This window comes from Crocodylus porosus, unplaced genomic scaffold, assembly GCF_001723895.1.
Source record: "Crocodylus porosus isolate Cpor-Errol unplaced genomic scaffold, CroPor_comp1, whole genome shotgun sequence".
NCBI lineage: Eukaryota > Metazoa > Chordata > Crocodylia > Crocodylidae > Crocodylus > Crocodylus porosus.
Window position 1 is genome coordinate 46454765 of NW_017728943.1, and position 20320 is coordinate 46475084.

At 38.6% G+C, this 20320-nt stretch overlaps 1 protein-coding gene across 1 annotated transcript in view; it reads left to right on the plus strand.

The window, feature by feature from the left end:
• ASB3 (ankyrin repeat and SOCS box containing 3) overlaps positions 1 to 20320 on the plus strand; it is a 112669-nt gene that overhangs the window by 84408 nt on the left and 7941 nt on the right. The window contains exons 7-10 of the mRNA XM_019549305.1: positions 1503 to 1680; positions 4319 to 4516; positions 10627 to 10878; positions 13294 to 13427. Of these exons, the coding sequence (XP_019404850.1) occupies positions 1503 to 1680; positions 4319 to 4516; positions 10627 to 10878; positions 13294 to 13427 (762 nt within the window). The remainder of the gene's footprint in view (positions 1 to 1502; positions 1681 to 4318; positions 4517 to 10626; positions 10879 to 13293; positions 13428 to 20320) is intronic.

Genomic DNA, 20320 nt, shown 5'->3' on the forward strand with positions numbered 1-20320 from the left:
GATCAGCAGGTATTGGGGGAGTCCCTGTTCCCCCGAGCACCGCCAGGAGTGACCAAGAATAACAGTCACAAGCTGGCGGAGGGTAGATTTAGGCTGGATATCAGGAGGCGCTACTTCATGGTCAGGGCGGCTAGGATCTGGAACCAGCTTCCAAGAGAAGTGGTGCTGGCTCCTACCCTGGGGGTGTTTAAGAGGAGGTTAGATGTACACCTTGCTGGGGTCTTGTGACCCCAGTACTCTTTCCTGCCATGGCAGGGGGTTGGATGAGATGATCTACTCAGGTCCCTTCTGACCCTAGAAGCTATGAAACTATAACTGCTCTAGCATGTCAATACTTGTGGGGTAATATTTAGAGGAAGTAACTTCAAACAAAATGTCAATGAAGCCTTTGTCTTTCCTTCAGGATAGCTGTCATCTATCTTACTTTGACTCATTCTTCCACAGCATGCAAGTGAGGGTTCCCAGTCTTATTCAAAAACTTCTCTTTTGTTTAACATTGGGAATGACAAAATCCAAATTTACATATCAACCCTATAACCAGTTTAAACGTGTGAATGAAAGAGATAGCTGTGGTTTATAGTTTAGTTTATTGAATGTCTCTTATTATCAGAGGCTAAAACTCTAATAGTAGTTTACCAGAGTATTAGCTTAACAATCTATAGTTACGGTAAGATTCTTGGTTTATCGAATAATAGGACTGTCCTTCTTTAACTGAAAGCAGTTTAAAATTCTGCCACGCACAATGTTGTTTTAGTTTGATTTTTTTCAGTAGTCTATAAATAACTGATAACTGAAGGTTGAAGACTTTTGCAGTGCTGTATTTTGCTGTGCTTTTTGATTATCTTTAAACGGTTAGAAAGAATGAATGATGTAAAACAGGGCTGTTGAATTCACCAGGCCCTGTGGACCAGATGCCTAGTGTAAGGCTAATCTGTGGGCTGGATGAGTGGTGTGGGACTGGTCTCCATGCCAGATTGGGCCCACAGACTGGCCCTGCACACTGGTGGGTGTCACATGCAGTGTGCATCCTAGACTGGTCCTGTGTGCTGTGTGCACATGCACTGGACTTGCCCCATGCACTGCATGCTGTGGGTGGGTCTGGTCCACAACCCAGGGGGAACACTGGGCTATATGACAGGGCTTTGTAGGCCAAATATGGCCTACGAAACATATCTTTGACACCCCTGACAAATCATTGTTCTCCTCAGGATCCCAAGTGGAATTTTAGCGGGGGGAGCTTTGGCAACAAGTTTTTCTAAAAAGGAAAATTCAGAATGATACCACACTTCAATTATCAAAGTAACACAGTAAAATATAGGCAATTTTAGAAGATACCCAGGAAATTGGTTTAAAAAGAAGTTTTTTAATAACGTGGCAAAACTGTTTAATCATGGAAACGCCAAGGTCCAGTTGACAGTGTAATCTCTGCTGTACTCTTTTTGCATTTTATCTGCTATATTATGATTATGATCTCTCATATTAAGTGTGGTGTCTTGTGTCAGGTGCAAATGTCAATTGTCAAGCCAAGGACAAAGCCACTCCATTATTCATTGCTGCACAGGAAGGCCATACTGAGTGTGTGGAACTACTGTTATCAAAAGGGGCTGATCCAAATCTCTACTGCAATGAGGAGGAATGGCAATTACCTATTCATGCAGCAGCACAAATGGGCCATAGCAAGTAGGTGATATAAAAATTTGAAGTAAGATTCTGGTAATTAAGTGAGTTTTCCACAGTCAAGGAAGGTACAATACAGTAGTCCTACACAAATACTTCTCAGGGTTAGGTTCCTTACTACCCCCTGCAATGATGAAGGTTTGCTAAATAATTGGGGGCTTAGAGAACCTCAGCAAGCAGTTGTGCGGGACTCCTGCTGTGCTTCAGCTGTTTGCTGTGGCTTTTATTTCAACGGGAAGTGGTTCTCTCATCCCCTGCTTAGGACCACTTATGAACTTCAGCTCAGAGTAGAAGCAGCACCCTTTGAAGAAGAAGACTCAACAAACAGCTGCACAGCTCAAGTTCAGTTTGCATCAGGTATCCAAATGAAGCAGGTTGCAAACTACCTGAATAAGGATGATGTAGTCTGTGTTTCAGTAAGCTGTGGATTCTGGTTTTCAGTTTAACATTTCTGATTCTGTTCATTTCATAGTTTAAGACATGTTTCCCTTGTGGAGTTCCTGGTGAAGTGAGCATGTAAGGTCTGATGCAGGCCTGATCTAACTTCTCAGTCAGCAGGGTTTCTCAAAGAGAGGAGCTTCAGGTTCAGACTTCAACTTGTATCATAAGCATATCACTATATGAATGCTTTATTATTATTTGCATTGAAAATAAAAAGCTATGGTTGTACAGAAAGCTTTAGGAGTCTCTCTAATTAGAATAACAGTCAGACTTGATGATTGGGAAGGAAAAGTAATCATACACAAACAGTGAACTAATTGAACCAGCCAGTAAATCAAAGCTATGTGAAGCTTCTTTGGAACAAAGTTGGGTAATGAGGGTGGGATGAGGCAGGTACCAGCCCCAGGTACTGATTTTGATGGGGCATCTGCAGCACTCACCCCTCTCCTTCAGCACCTTCCCTCCGCCCTCCCCCTGCAGCTCTCTGATGTGCAACATCTCTATTGACAGTGCTGAAATTGCTAGTTTCACCTCTACAGGAATATATACTCATTCCTCCCTGAAAGCTCTATCAAGTGAATGGTACCTGCAAGAGTCGAAGAATAAGAAGAAAATTTAGAGTCCATACAAAGATCCTTCTGCCTGTAGTCTCCATTCTTCTGGGTAGAAAACAAAGCCGCTGAAGAGCTGTTCTTTCCTTTCCCACCAATGCAACCAGGCAAAACCAATCTTTAAGATCAAGGGCAGCAGTAGCCAACCTGTGGCATGTGTGCCACAAGTGGCATAGATATCTGTTATGTGTGGCATACAGCAGTTCAGGGAGGGAATAGGCAGCACTAGCAGATTAGGCAAAGAACAGAAATCTGAGTAGTGGATCAGGCAGGAAACACAGGGCGGGAAGCACAAACCAGAGCAGCAGATCAGGTAGAGGGCACAGGATAAAGAGCAGAAAGCACAGCAGCAAATCAGGCAGAGAAAGAAGATCAGAGTGGCACTCAGGGAGGGCGTGGGATTCACTTGTGGCACCCCTTTCAAAGAGGTGGGCCCCTACTAATCAAGGGTATCAAAGACGGGCTGCAACTCTAATATTACCAGTATGAACACTTAATCTTTGACCGTTACTAGGAGGAGATTATTAGGCATGGCTACTACTGAAGTTTTTGTGCGAAGTTCAGGTCTGTGCTCAAACTCAAAAGGTTTAAGGAAATTGAAAATAATGTGAGTCTTGTCTTAACACAGCCATCTCCTCAGCCTTCCTAAAAACCAAAAGCCAGTTGGCAATGTTATCAGTATCAAGAGATGACTATTAACATTTTCCAAAGTGGTAGGCTGCTTGTCCTTTCTAAGAGAGGTATTTAATAATCTGAGCTAGTAAAGGACTGGTTTTAGCTGGTCAGGAAGGACATGAGTTATAGGCACAGGTTGTAAAATGAAGTTCTCCCACTACTTCAGTATCTTAATGAGGAGCCAAGAGCAGAATTCTAACGGAGAAGACATCTACTCTCAATCAAACTGTCATTTTGTCACTTGCCTTGTAAAAGGCTAAATCCAAACTTTCCAGCCTAGATAGCTGGTTGGCTAAAACTACCATATTTTCTTGCAAACAGCACACCTTTTTCTCAAATAGCTGCTGCAAATTGGAGTGCATGTTATATGCAAGAAATAGGACAAGAACAGGTTTGATGCCTACTGGGTGAAACTAGAAGTAGAATCTGCTTTGATCCACAAAGAGCAGAACAGTGAGCAGGCTGAGCTCTCTAGCACATCAATTACAAGGAAAGATTTTTTTCTTTATTCTGCCTTCCAAAACAAGGTGTGTGTTATATTCTAGGGTGTGTTAACTTCAAGAAAATGTGGTAATTTAAACTGGAGGGATAATTTCAAATACGGATTTGAAGTGTATTTAGAACAACAAATCATAAATCTGAAAATGTTTTCAGTTTAAATGTGACAGTTAACTAGTCTTGTACCAAACATGTTAACAATTCCAAAAGGTCAAAGTTCAATAGCTTTTTATAATCAGATTATCATTTTTAAATGCTATCCTTTTAAATAAAATATTGAAAAGGTGGTTTGTGATCATGTCACTTTTGACTTTGTTTTTACATCCATAGGAGAAATTATCAGCAAAAAAGAACATCTATTTTATTTATATGTATGAGAAAACTTCACACTAAAATATCATTTTAAATATTTTTAGCATATTGGGATTGCTGATACCAGTTACTGGTCGGATCTGTGACACGGGAAAAGACAAAGTGAGCCCTGTCTATTCAGCAGTTTATGGTGGTAATGACAAGTGCTTGGAAATGTTACTTAAAGAAGGCTACAGCCCAGATGCTCAGATGTGCTTGATCTTTGACTGCAGATCACCCATGTGTATGGTTTTCCAAAAGGAGTAGGTATACGTCTTTTGCTTTTTAAATTTACCATAGGTTACCTCTCCTGGGATTTGTCTGGCTAGCTTTTATTAATGAGATATTCCACACACCGCCCCGGCACTTTTCTTCCCCTTCTGTTTCAAGTTGTGAGATTAGAGAGTTAAACCGTAAGTGCTTATATGATGTGCTCTGGTTCTGGGTCACATACATGAGCTGAGAACCTTGCTGAAATCTCCTTTGGGAAGCTCTACTCTTTGAAGAGGAGTCTTGTAGAACATAATTGCAGTCTAGTTTCCTCACTTTCAAAAGGCCTTATCAATGTATCTCTGTCTTTTGGGAGCTTGACATGATGCTGTAATTGAGTCAAACAGATTCTTAATTAGCTGGGTTCTTCTTCAATAGGGATGAGTTCTTGGAAAATACTGTTTTACTTTCTCTGTATGCTAGGCTTGTGTATTTAAAAAAAAAAAAAAAAAAAAAAAGGCATTATCTAAGTTTGAGATAAATGCTGTAGTTACGTGGTTCCCTGCAAACCACATCCTCCCCCAGTCTTAGAGTGTTCCCAAAATAAGGCTGACTCATGCCTTGAGAGCATAGCTTTCAGTTCACATTTGGATTAAAAATTCTTTGAGGTTATTTATGTCTCTAGGATGAGGACATATACATGCAAAGATAATACAATCATCATCTCTTGGTGGTTTTATATATATAAGATAGATAATGTAGCAATTCTGTTACGTGTTTTAACTTGTTTTATATTGGAAGTACATTTCTGTATTTTCAGATTTATGAGGGAGGTCAACCTGCTTGCCCGTCAGTGCAGTATTTCGGTTATTAACTTCAGTGGTAAAATTTGTTAAATCTCTTCTACCTAATTCTGCATAGAAATAAATTTATTGAATCTTTGAGGAGGAAAAAGCCCCTATATGTTACTACCATTTTGTTTTATGTCAGCATTTCTCTTCTCTCCAAATTTATTCAGTACATAATGCATCAACACTAAGGACTGAATCGTGATACTATTGAAATCAGTGGTATAGGATAAGGCCCCTAGACACTCATGGGTAGCTCAAAACTGTGCATATTATTTGGAGACATATATTTTAGAAAAGATAAATATACATCAGATTGAATTTAGAGTAATGAGCTTAGTTATATGTAATGGACCTAGTACTGGATTGGGTGTTAAGAACGAAAGAGATATTCAGTACTTGTCCATTGTGCAGGATACATTTTGGTTTTCTGTTGGGTGTTATGTTTAGTTTAGTATTTTGACAGGATGCATCTTAACTTATTCGCTGTGTATTGTACATCGCAAGAATGTTATGTATACTAATACCTTGTAGCTAAAGTGCTTTTTAAAGGGAAATTGTCTGTTTAGGCTTTTAATTTAGATCACATACTAACAGAGGCATGACTGACAGAGAAAATTTACTTGCTGACACGATACCCTTAAAGTACGTGAAGTTATGGCAATAGAGAGTTTGGTTTATTTCTAATTTAAAAATCAGCCCTACTCAGTTGATTTTTTTAAAAAAAAAGCCTTGTTATGCTGGTTTGGATTTGTGTATTCCAGTTTTTTAGGTCTTCATTCCCATTTCTTGTCCCAATCCTGACCTGCTCTGTTTTCTTTGATTTAAGCAAGATAGAATCAAATTAACCAAGATATTTGAACAGTCTTACATTAGTAAGAGCTTACTCAATAGCATGCAAATCTCAGTATATTACTAGCAAGTAAGCGCATGGCTATCTGTAATCATTTCCTGATTCCAAATATTAATTGAGCCTTGCTCGTGCTAAGGCAAGTAGAAAGCAGAGTAGATTTGCACCTTAAAAACTAACCAAAGTGTGTGCACATGCACACACACACATATGTAGCACAAGCTTTTGTAGAGAGAGAATTGTTTTCTTGGAATACGAAAGGGATATTTGGGTGACTGCACTGCCTTGAAGATTCTGTTGTAAGCATGTTGGTTATACTTAAGACATCTTATGGAATTTTTGAAAGAATTAGCAGCATTAGTAAAACTTTTCTTTGCTGTAACTGGAATGAGCATTGATCTTAAACTAGTTTGTTTCAAATCTTTTAAAAGGCATATTGAGCATATGTAGTAGTGTGGATTTTGTATGCATGGAAGTTATGTGAATGCATTTCTCTCATTAACTCTGCAGAGTTGCATGTACAATGTTAATAGGATAGCAATCTCTTACAATAAGACTAGAGAAGCTCTTGAAACTTCTTCACTGGAGTTGCTCTATCTAGGAGTAGTGCCAAAATGATAATAAATAACCTGCATATTTGGTAATTTTCCTAAAGAGAAAATGCTGCAGCAATGTTTGGCTTAGATTTATTCCTCTTCAGCTGAAAGTGCTTATTGCAAGGGAGGGAATCAGTACAGATACTTCTTTTTTTTTTTTTTTTTTAATAGTGAAAGCATGTCCCTAAGACTCTGCATATTATAGCCTAATGTTTCCCTGGTCAGGCTGAAAATGATTTTGAATTGCTTGAGGCAGGCACTCATCCAGTTCTTGAATTGTGCATGTGAAATCATGCATCTGGATTAAAACCAAAATCTGCTCTGCCATATCTTGTATAAATTATGTATAAGGTCTGCAGGTTTATAACAATGCCTAAGGTTTTTGTGCTGATTTGTACTGCATACTCATAGAACATGCCTTTAAAAATCCACAAGCATCATGTTGTTCTGTCCTATCCTTAACATGTAATAAAAACAGTTTAGAAACTGAATCACGCCTGATAATTGTACTAAAATATGTTGATAAAGAAGTGGCAGGTAGCAGATTTGGCACTGTTGTTGAACTGCCTCAAAAAAGAGGTCTGTAATTTGGTTTATAACTGAAAACTGCATATAGCTAACATGTACTTAATTCATAATATTATGACCAATTATCACAGCATCATTAAATCACACTAATTAACAGTGATTTGGTAATGTGACTTATTTGCTAATTGCAACAAGGGCAGAGAAAACCAAATGATTTTGACAGTACCTTTTTATCTTTTAATGAAGACAAAAGAATCTAGATTGCTGTGCAAGAGGAAGTAAGCTAAACAGATTAGGTGACCTTGGAATGTGTGTACATGTCGCCTAGCTTGTAAAAACTTTGATTTAAGCTTACCATATAAAGAAGTAGCTCTTATGTGATTTGGGGTTGTAGAATTTAAGTAATTTAGTACCAACTCTCCCCTTTTATTGCATCCTACAAAACTAATTTGCATGGGAATATTTAAATTAAAGGCAAGATATTTTTAAAATGTCTCTAATGGAGTCACAACCTGTCTTCGGGTATAGACAGATGTAACAATTGCATCAATACTAAAGCTTTCAGATATGACTTATTTGTTATTTCCATGCAACTGTGACATCTGCATAATTCTCTAGTGATAGAAGTGTAGCAAAAGCAATTTTAACCCTCCTTAATAAGGTCAAAGTTGGGGTGGTTTAGTTAACTTTTATCTCTACAGGATTATGCAGATATAACAGTTGTAGTGTAGCAACTGAAGCGTGCTCCCAAGCAGCAACTTCCTCTTTTAAAGTGGTTAAAATGTATTATTGCCCATACTCCTAGTGCCTCACATAAAATGTGATTTAAGGCTCATTAAAGCAGTGATTCATGATCATGGTGGTGTGGCACACTGAGGAGCTGTGAGATCCTTTTAAGGGTGTTATGCAATATCAGTATCGTTAGATTTGCAAACTTACATGTGATTCACAAGATAAACCTAGAGATTTCAAATAGGAATCCATAGTGTTGAAAACTTTCTGACCTGTTGCAATTTTTTTGAGTTCTGTGCAACAGAACAAATGTTCTAGTATTTTTCTGTAGTCAAAAAATGAGTGAAAGTCAAGAGCTAGCATTTTCTAAGGGTGCCTTGAGTTGAAAATATTGAGAACCAGAGATGCAGTGATATATTGGTTCAGTATCGGATTGGCACCTATATAAAGAAAATTGGCTGTATTGAAAATTGGCCCGATGGGGCCAATAATTTAACCAATAAATGCCCATGCGTGTGTGCAGCCACAGTGCAGCACTCAGGCAGCAAAGAGCACAGCCCAGCAGCTTGGAGAGCTTCTTCCAGCTGGTAAGTCCATTTTGGTGGAAGGGGTGTGGGGGGGGCGCATATCAACCATCTCCCCAGTGAGGGAGGGGGCAGGGGCAGGCACTATTCAGCCAGGGTGGGTGGGGCAGGGCACAGGATGGACCTGGGGCTCACTGGGGGAGGGTGGCTCCTGTTGCTGCATACACCCTGGCAGGGCCCGAAGCCCCTGGGGTGTGGCCCTGGATCTGTGTGGGGCAGGGCAGGCGGGCTGGGGCTGTGCTGGGCTTTCTTGCTGGGGCCTGGGCTTGGGGTGGGGGCTACAGAGGGAGCTGTAGTCACCCCAAATTTCGCTGGGAGGGAGCTATAGCAGTGCTGCATGCCTGATGCATTCCCAGCTCTTCCCAGCACGTGGGGGAAGGCGGAGGTTGAGCTGGGAAGAGCCAGGGCTGCGTTGGGCATGCAGTGGCACTGGGAGAGAGCTAGGGTGAAATTTGGGGTGGCTGCAGCCCCTCCTTAGCCTCTGTCCTGAGTCCAGTCCCCAGGGAGAAACACCCGGTGCAGCCCTGACTTCAGCCCGCAGCTGCATCCTGCCTACCCCACCCTGCCCCATGCAGATCCAGGGGCACACCCCCATTGTCCCTCCAGAGTATGCATAGCGGAGGAAGCAGCGCCCCCTTCCTGACGAGCCGTGGGCTGTCCCACAGCCTGCCCTGGCTGGGCAGCACCTTTGTCCCCTCCTTCACCATGGGGTGGGGAGGGGGTTGATCTGCCCCACCCCACCTCACACCTCTTTTCTCCCCCCTCCCCTTCCACCACAATGAGCTTATCAGCTGGTGGCACCTCTCCATACTGTATCAGAAATCAGATCAGTATCGACCAGTATGCCTCCTTAAAAATTAGATATTGGTGTCAGCCCCCAAAATCTCTATTGGTGCACCTGTATTGAGAACCATTTCTGAAGGGAAAAATTGCTGATATAATATTGCCATCTATTTAAGGGTGTTCTCAAGATTCACAGAAATAGAAGTTTGATCGAAGCTTCGTGTATGTTTTCCATATGTATAAATGCAATTTAGTGTAGGGCTGACCCAGATCTGACCCATTTAGCAATGTCATCTAACTCATGGGACTCCATAGAGGTCTGGAAATTTGGCAGCTTGAGCTGCAGAAGTAGCATTAAATTTGATGGTGCTGCTCCAGAAGCTTTCACAATTTATGCCACTGCCAAATGACATGACTCTGTGGTCTGTATCTGGCCTATGCATCAACCTTGTTCCACTCATCTGGCCCACTGGGCCGGATGATTTGGACAACGTTGTTTCAGCATCAAGGAGAAAATTAAAAAGAAAGTTATCTTGTCTTCTGCTTCCAACGCAAGTAAGTGGTCTGGATTATAGTGGGCTAATATTACAATAAAGCATCTTTTACTTCTAAGTTATCAATTAAAATGCAAATTAGATGGTAAAGGATTCATATATAACCCATTACCATGTTATCTGTAAACATGTTGTATTGTATTTGTGAAATGACTTGGTAGTCTGTCCTGTTCCTACTTATTTATCTCTCAGCAGATAAATTGGCTTAGTTTTTGGCAGTCACAGTAGAAAAAGAAGGGATTGAGGAAACAGCTTGATGCTCCAAGATGATCTATACAGAGCCTGTTGGAAAATTGTAGTGGTACCACTTTGGCTATACAAGTCCTGTGCATAATTCCATGTCTTCATTTCCCAATGATATATTACTTTAGCATCTTTCACAAAATCTACTTTTACTTAATTTCTCTTAATAAGTCAATGATAACTTTTAATGTTTATTTTACAGTTATTTTTAGAATATAAAATAACATTTTTTTTTTTAAATTGATGTACTGATTTTTGGGGGGGGAACCTACAGACTACTTGATGTTTTATAGCAGTGCTTTGTAAAAACAGTTGTTACACATCTATTTAATATGTTCCTTCAGTAATAGATTTTTTAGTTTGATTTTTTTTGTGCCTTTTAACAGAGCTTTTGTGTTGAATGTTCTTTGTATTCTTCTAATTTGTTTTTTGTGTTGTGTTGTAGGTTTTTTGGTTTAATTCCTATTCTTCTGAAACACAGGATCCATTTACTTGGGATTAATTTAAAATATTGCCTGCACCATGAAAAATTTTCTTTGTTTCGGCATTTCTTGAAGCTGGACTGCCTGCTGCCTTCTGAGGAACACTTACCAGAGTTTATAAATTATGCCATTAAAGCACAAGAACAGTATAAGGAGTGGCTACCATACCTATTGCTGTCTGGATTCAGTCCATTGAATTTATTGTGCAGAGTGTGGTAAGAAAGAGAATACTATCTTGTATCTTAGATTTTATGTATTATATCATTTAACACAGCAACACATCATAATTCAGTTACCTAGTTCGAGATCATGACCTCCCAGAAATTTCAAATGACTGGAGTAAGAGATTCACAAAAAAGTGCAGTCAAACATTACAACTCTCCCTCCCCTCCCCCCTGCAGCCTTTTAAAAAAAAAAAAAAAAAAAAAAAGCTTGAGTAAGACTCAATCTTTTGTGACTCCAGAGAAGGGTGTTTCTACATGTCTAATTGAAAGGTTTTCTTCCTTATTGGTTCTCAAGTTTTAATAAAAAGTATGAGAAGGTGTGATAAAGTAATGTACGAGACAAATCTCAAATACACAAATACTGCTTAGTTCAACAGTCAGTGAGGCTGAATCTCTCCAGCATGAAATCAAAGTTGGGTGGGTAAAATTCAAGTGCCCATGGCACTATTCTTTGCTATAGTACCATGAATATAATGTTACTTTATATACAAAGTATAATTTAATGCATTTCAAATATATATAACTAGCTTTTGACTGCTTGCTTATGTTTAATTAGGCACTATGGAAGTGATGCTGGTATTTAAAATATATCAGATATTTATATTTTCTTCTATCCTGTTCACTTTTTTTCCTTTTTATCTTTGTTAGGCAAGTTAGCTGTTTTAACTCTAGCCTTCTGTATTTATGAGCATTAAACAAAATAATTTGAGACTCTAGAAGTTCATGATACAAATAAAATCTATTAACTTTGGTAGCCTTGGAAAGTTGCACATTGGTTTAGTCATTCCAGTTGCATATATTCCTTAACTGTATAGAAAAAATTTGAACTTTAACAACCACTCATTTTTAAACATTAATTTCTGTGTTAAATGATAGGCAAATATTATGGCTGAATTGTCATACTGTTTTCAATGTTAACTTCACCATTAGTATAATTTTAGTGATTCAGTGAAATTGTATATTCAGTAGTTTTCTAGGTAATAGTTAAAGGCTCATATTTCAAGCCTGACATGACAAATGATATTTGTTATTCTCTAAATCACATGTACATAAAAAGGCAAGGTATTATTTCGAGAGTAAACATACTGTGAAAAAATCCTAGTTTATCGTGGAAGCAATATTGTCCATTTGTATCATACATAACACTTTTGTATTTGACAGTGTTTTATATTGTCATGTAAGCTACAAGGATTGTTTTACATGATGCTTAACTTAACAAGCCTATTTTTAAACAATTTAAAACAACTGCTTGTCAGAATGTAATCTACAGATCTGATATATTTGTGCAACTTCAAATGCAATGTTAGCTTTAACCCCATCCCCCTTCCTAGAAAATAATAGGAGAGTAATAGAAAATGAATGTCATCTAGGCTTATGGCTGATCAGCTGTCACCAGCTCATCATTGTACATCTGTTTTGTATGATATAATGGTCAATGTAGTTCAGTAACAATAAATGTTAGTGGCAGTATTAGCAATGGTGAGGCAAACTCACCATTCCACTAAAGACAGCTAAGCACTCAGATTTCCTCTCAAGTGTATTGTTTAGATAAATGCAGAAAAATGACACTTTGCTGGTCACAGTCAAACTTGAGGTACATTAATTCTTATTAATGAAATAATATAAAGGGCATAAAATAACCTTTTGGTACAAGCCATATAGAAAAGCATTACTTTTTTTTTTAATTTGTTGTATTTGAGATTTTCACAGTATCTTGTTTCATATTATCGATTCAAACAAAAGTACAGGTGTTTACGTCTGCATGTATGTACCATAAAACTGTTTTGTGAAAATAGCGGTAGTTCCCTTGTACATACTATAAACAGATTTTTAAAAATAGCTCATTTAATCTTGCTCTCTAGCCTTTGTATCTTAATACGGGTATTTGCTAAGCATTTTTCACACGTCATATTGCAGATATAAATAACTCTAAAATACACAGTTTTTGAGTTTTTAAAACATTTTGCTTTCTAACTTTTTTCTATAAATAAGTTGGTAAATGTATTTTAGTATAATTTTCTGTGTCAGATGTGTTTGAAAGACTGGGTAATAATGCCCTGGTGACAGGAGACCTTATTAAAACTTAGGTAGAGATAGAATAAGCAATTAGTTCTAAGAAAAACACTGTCTGTTACTGAGGCAGATATATTTTACAGCAGATATTTTTTCTTTCAGTCTAGCTTGATTTTTTCAAACGTAATGGAGGACAATATAATTGCATTAGTAAAGGGTTATGCTGTCAGGGTTATTTTAGAATTCTCTTTGATGTTTTTTAATGCCTAACATGCAAATTGCTGGAAACTTGTTACAAAGACATAAAACTTTCAATGTATTTTTCCTCCAGATTGTTTTTAATGATATTGTATATAGCAGTTGATAATTTATGTGGTATTTTGTATTGTGTAGGATTTATTCTGTGAATAACAATGCCCTTAATTTCACTCTGGAGTTCACTAACTGGAAGAGGCTTCCTTCAGATATAGAACAAAACCTCTCTGACTACAAAGAAAACTCTACCTGGGTTCCACACAGTCATTTTGGTAAGCAAAACAACCAGCCAGATAATCTCTGCACATACCAATTTCCAGGACTGAAGTGGAAAATTGCTCTTTGGGCCGGTATGTGAAGTCTGCAGAATATAAAATAAATTGAATAGTAATTGCATTTTCATACCTCGGGAAAATAGTAATTACCCTATCCTAAGATCATACTTGAATTCATAAATTAAACAATATAGTAAGTGAAATAGTTTAGAGGTTTCAAGCTGATATTTTGCATACTCTCTACTTCATTACTGATATATGGATTCAATTTAATTGTGTCCAAAATAAATATTAGGTACTCTTTTAAGAGCCCTTAAACATAAAAAGGCAGCCATATTCCATTGTTAAAACTGTGTGTGCGCGCGCGCGTGCGCGGATGCACAAAAGAGAAAATTAAATACACAGTGAATAAAAGTGAAGTTTAGAAGGGTTTTTGGGAAGGAAATTGGGTACTTCTATTTTATCCAACTTTGTTCTTATTTAGTCATCTTTGCAAGTCAGTTGGCTTTAAAACAGTTATGGAAAAGTTCTAGGAAAGAGTTGAAGAGATTAAAAATTCAGGATTGCTCTTAGAATTGTGAATATGAAATAAGCTATATAGGTATCAAATGTAAAATGTGGCCAGGACATACCAAAATGATTTGTTTAGCCTTTTTGAAAATATAAGGGCAGATGATGGATATGTCTTGATTACATTTTTTTCCTAGATAATTTTCTGCGGACTTTTGTCATTTATTGATTTATATACCCAATTAAAAAGTACCCATCCACTGCTGTTAGTGGCTTGACAGTAAATAAAATATAAAGCATATAAATATCATAATAAATATCTACAAATCTAGCAGCCTATTTTCATTCCTACAATCAAAATGTAGTCAGCCAAAAATAAGAATCGATAAATATATGTTTACAAACACTGATGCTTGCCAAATGCACCTTCCAAAAAAGGCAGTCAAAACAGAAGTAGTTTTCTGTATTTTGACATATTTATTATGTTATCTAAAAAACATTTGCTATTTTAAAAATATTTGCAAAGCCCTTTTCTATTGATCGATTATAGAACTAATTCTTCTTTAAAGTGCTGCTGTAATATTTGTAAATTTAATTTTTGTTTATTTTATAAGATTTTCTTTGGAATATTGTATTTAATATATCAATATATCATTTTTTAATACTAATCAATATATCATTTTGGGGTGGTGGAAAACTTGAAAGTTTTTCTGGTTGACTTGTTTTTGTTAAATATATATGTTGTAATAAGTTCTGATTTTTTTTATCTATTTATTTTTTATTATTATTATTATTATTATTTTAATTTTTTTTTGGAGTCCACTTCATTCATTTGCTTAATCCTTCAGTGAAGTTTTGTTCCTGTGCTTTTCTTGGGATATCATTCTGTTGTGAAAAATGTTTAGTGTTCTAAGTTTAACATTAGGAATTAATTGTATGAACAACAAAAAGGAAGAGAAGTTATTGCTGGTAATTAGCAAACCGTTTAAAAAAAGAAAGGTGTTTTTTGTCCATCTTAAGTTTTCCTTTCCTTTCCTTATGGGAATCTTTTAGCAGCTAATGACATGAGTGATACTACAGCTAACAAACTTAAGTGTGGAAGAAAATTAGTAACTCCTCTTTCTTTTTATCCAAAAAAAAAAAAAACCCAACAAAAAAAACTTCTTTGGGATTCTTAGGCATATTCTAGATGATGGATGCAGACTCACCCTGGTAAATAAGGTTAGTTTCCCAGGGCCAGTATGCTTTCAGATTCTAAAGAAAGTGTGTGTACAAATAATCAAAAAAAAGGTTGTCATCCCCATTGCTCCTCCCCGTGTGTGTGTGCGCGCGCGCACGCTCACTCACTCACTCACTCACTCACTCTCTCTCTCTCTCTCTCTCTCTCTCTCTCTCTCTCTCTCTCTCTCTCTCTCTCTCTTTTAACCAGCTGTAGTCAGAGGAGGAAAGGCAGGCATGTTGCAGTTAGGCACATCCTGTGTGTGTGTGCAGTATTCTGCATTGGGCACTTCAGTGTTACTTGGTCTTGAATTGTGATGCAGATCCTCGGCGATTTAACACAAGAAATTAAAAGTCAAGTATGTGCATTAGAAACAGGATCCTGTGATGACACCTAAAATCTTCTTTGAGTACATGTGTTGTGTAAAGCTCGCTGTCAGTATATACAAGTCATGTGCTTGAAGTCAAAGTTTTGGTCTGAAGTGCTGGTTGTGTCCCCACATGTACTCTGAATGCCCTAGCTCTCTAATACCTAGGGACCGACCACCAGGTACTTGGCTATTTCTTGCTGCCTGTAGTTTGGAGTCTCTGCTCTGAACTGAACGACCTCTTGCATATATGAAGAAGCTTTTATTGTTAATTTAATTTAATTCCCTGCCCCCTCACTGTTCACATATTCCTGAGAATTCTTTCCAGTATCAGACTTTAGGACATTGTATTCAGAATTGCAACACTGAATTGAACATTACCCCTCTTGGGAGGCAGCAGTTATAGTTAATGATGGGTACGTGAAGTGTGTGTCTTTTGGAGGATCTCATATTTGCAGTAGATTTGCCATGTGCAGATCATTTTAGGGGAAAAATGATAGTTAATTGGGGGTTAATATTTGTTTGACTGCTTTATTAAGACAGTCTCAGGTTTGTCTGGGGCATAAGCACACACGGACATACGCTGGTGGTAGCAAGGAGTACCTCTTTGAGCTTATTGGGACTGTGTGTATGTGTGTGTAATTTGAATAAGTACTCAAAGAAGAAAGACAGAATACTTATCTATGCAGTAACTGAAGTACTTTGGGATGTTCTTTTCATTTAGAGTCCTCTTATGCTATTGGATCCTTCAGTTAGAAAAGGGTGCTCAGTGGTGGTTAGTCATGTATTGGTTCTTATGTTGTTATGGGAGCATGAGAGCACTCAGGGCAAATGTGCAGACCCAATGGATGCTGCTGGCTGAAAGCTTGATTTTGGGTGCATACATGTCAAGGGTGGAAATTCATATCCCTGTATCTTAAGTAATATTCTACTATGGATAAATGAATACACTTATCTGAAATAATTAGTGGTACCATCATCTCGGATACTAGCTTTTCTGGGAATCTGTGCCATGGCTTGAGCAGCCCTGGAGAATCTCGGGGCTGCCTAGATGCTGGTGGGAATCTGTGAAGAGGCTACCCAAACAGCTGTGGCAGCAGGGTCCCCACAGGGCTCTAAAACAGAGCATCATAGGTCAGGCACTGTCAAGGAGCCAGCCACTCTGCATGAGTTAGAGAATGAAGGGAAAGGTCAGGGAACCTTCTGGTTAATTGATGTTTTAGATAATTGACTTCTGGATAATTCGGGCTCTTCTGCAGTGGGGACTAACCTTTCTAGCCATGCACCCTCCCCAAGTGCCACTTGAATCCACTTCCCCTTGCCAGTCTGCTGCTCTGCTTTCTGCTTCCTACCTTGCTCACCACTGTGCTCCCTGTCTCCTTGCTGATCTGCTGTATGCCATGCACAAAGGCTACCCGTGCCACATGCCAATATGCCACAGGTTGGCCATCCCTGACTCTTCTCCTGCATATGGTGTGTGTGGGGAAAGGAGGCGAAAGTGAGGGACAGACTTAAAAAAATATTTTTTTAACTTTTTTAAAACTTTATTATACAAACAAATGGTGTAAGTGAAAAGGTGTGTGGCCCTCTCAGAGCATGAAACACTTGTTATTAATACCAGAAAGCACCATGTCACTAGAGACTGAAACAGTTTCCCCTGTACCCCTGATGGGATTCCACATGTAGAACTAGCTGTCCAGCTTCCACTTTGCAGAGGCCCCCTTTGCTGGCCCAGCATGACACAAACTGGTCCACATTTTGTTGCAAGGTGAAGTGTTCAGATTTAAGTGGGACATGCACCTAGACCAGGAAGGGGAAGAGTTGGAGGGTGTCATTAGCGTCAGTCCCTACAACCTGGTTTTTTCAGCTTTTTCAGAGGAGCCATCTTGGCCTTGCCCAGGAGGAAGTTGGCTTTGGTCACTTGATGCAGGATAGAGAAGATGTACATAGTCTTGGAGAAGTCCAAGTCCAGCATGCCAAAGAGGGTGCTGGGGACAGCAAAGAGTTGCTTCAGCTGGAGGCAGTCTAGGGAGGCTTGAAAAAGTCTCCACTCCTTCCTCACAGAAAGGGCAGGCCACTGACATTGCTGGGTTTAAGTGGTGGACAAAAGTGCCTGTGTAGCAGCTGCCACTGGAGATCATTTGGCAATGGGCGATTTGGGCACGGGGCACTAGATTGGCCAGACTTACTCTGGTGTTGGTGCCACTAGGTGCTGCCTCTAGGTTATGTCAGGGTGCACAGTGACATGGTTGTCCATGTGTACAGTTCCTTTCTAGACAGGATCTCAAAGCAGATCACAACACTGTTCTTATTGGGCATGGGGAAGGACAGCATAGTGCAGAGAGAGAGACTTTCTTTCTTGGTGTGTGTGGAGGATGAACCAGTCTTAAAACAATTTCTGGGTTCTTTTTTCCTTCTATTGCTCCCTTGTTCTTCCAGAGCGCTGATTTCCTTCTATAGACTTGTGCTTATTATCTAGCGAAATGTGGTATTCTTGAATTTGGATGCCTCCATGTCAAGAATAACTTTGCCTGGAAAATAGCTACTATTCCATTCCATATAACCTGTTAAGAGCATGTTAATGACGAATAACAGTGCTGTTTGTTGACAGGGACTGTCAGTTGTATCTAAATCTTGTATAATTTAAAAGTCTGAATGGTTAGTTGTTGTTTCAAAAGTAGTTAACTCAAGTTATGAAAACAGTTCGCAGTGAATTATTCAGAAGCATGATTTAGAGTTTTTGCAGTAGCTGTCTGTTTTAGTATGATCGCTGCTTTTTGACATTTTTTTAGTTTTTGAACATTGAATGTATTCTTTACAGGAAGCCAAATCAATATGTAGCGACCAAATCCATATGCAGCAATACAGTCTAATTATTAAAGAATCTGTATTGTTTCTAAATCTAATTTGGTTTTTGCTTATCATCAAGGTGGCTGGAGAGTGACCCTTTAGTCCCAATATTTTTCGAAAACACCATTTATTGCATGCTGTATTCTGTGTTGCCCTTTAGATCAGAGTGTTGTGACAGAATGTTAGGAAAGCGGCTGCAAAGTTCGTTCAGTGTGGTAGTAGGTTAAAGGTTATATAACTAACACTTAAAAAAAACCAAAATGAAAACCCTAAAACTTTTCAGCTTTGACATTGTTACATTTTAGAAAAAAGGTTTTACTTTACAAATATTGATTTCTTGCTGTTATTAAACTTCAATCCACTGTTATGGCCACAAGAATAAGTTCACCTTACTCTTGAATGCAACTTTTTAGGCAGCAGGGGTGCGGGTGGGCACTATGTTCTCAAATCAAATGAAAAAGAGGAAGAAGTAAAATGCAGCTCTTCTCTTTCTGTTCAGTATAACTTTTGATCTCCTTTATAGATGATGGAAAACATAGAAAACTTTTGTGCAACCTGCAACTTCTTGTTGTTAGAAAAATCTGTCCTTGGTGCCTGCTTATTTGCATAGTGACCTTCGTAGTATGATATGAAGTATAAAAGCATGGCCTGGTAAAGCTTTCCAAGGAGTAGAACTGTGCTTTATGCCAAAATAGATGTTGCATTTTCAACTTAAATACATATTGTAGAACATGTGAGCACTGTGATTGAAATACCATATTGACTCTAATATAAAGACGACCCCCTAATAATTAGATTCTGGATATGAAAAATTAATACATTTGTTATAATGCTCAACATATATAATTTATTTATTGGAGGTTTGCCTTGAATTTGTCCCCTTCCCACTGCTACAGCAGGGAAAAGGAATCTGAGAGGTCAGGTGGTGCCCTTGCTCTCTGCCCCCCTCTCCCCTTACTGTGAAACCCTGCTCTCCCTAAGGATATGGAAGTGAGGGATGAATCTGAACAGACTGACTGAAATAAACATACCTATAGTAATTTGCGTGTAGGAAAATTACTATGGCTACCGATCGACTTAGTTCATCCAGAATAGATGTGTTTTATCATTTCTGAAACTGCTGCAAGTTTCGGCACAGGTATTCCCTGGACATATTTTTAAGTACCACTTTTGTACCTACTTGTATATAATATAAACTATACATAATATTAGGCCAAAGCCTAAAGGCACATGATTTACCCTACAGTTCATTGGGCTGGGTCTCAGCAGAATCAACAGCATTTCAAGCTGTTATGACCCCACAGCTTAGCACTGCTCAGTATGTGTGTACGGTCCAGATAACCCCCACAAAGGATCCGTGTGCTACTAAGCTCTCCCATCATTCATAACTGGAACCAGATGTTGTCACAAGTACTGGGATCCTCCAAAAATGTATATGCAGATGAAGCACAGGGCTCTCCCTCGTGGAGGTTGGGGCCACGTTAATCATTTGCAACAGGCTGAGAGAGGGGGTGACAGAGGGTTTCTGGGTGAACTGTTGGGGGGCCCCTGTTTAGTGATGTTTGCTAGGCATTTAAGGCCGGCGAAGAAACAGGAATTGTTGGAAATGGGAAAGAAAGGCACAGCTCAGCTGTGGGAGTAAAGGGGAAGCCGAAATGTATTTAGTGTAGCAGTTCAATATGACTTGAAAAAGAGTTGGTGCTGAGGAGGACAGAGTACAATGGGAATTACCAAATGTCTTATTAAATAGATGAGCTGCATTAAACTATTGTTGTGGTAGGTTGCCATCAGTATGTTTGCCTGAAATGGGCTGTGTGTTTCATAGTCATGCTCAGTGTTGGCTGCATTTAATCAGCTTTAGTTGATTTCCATTATTTAGCACATGGTTTTGGCAGTAGTTTAATGATAGACAGTGTATTTAATGAAGTTTCCTTATATGGGAAT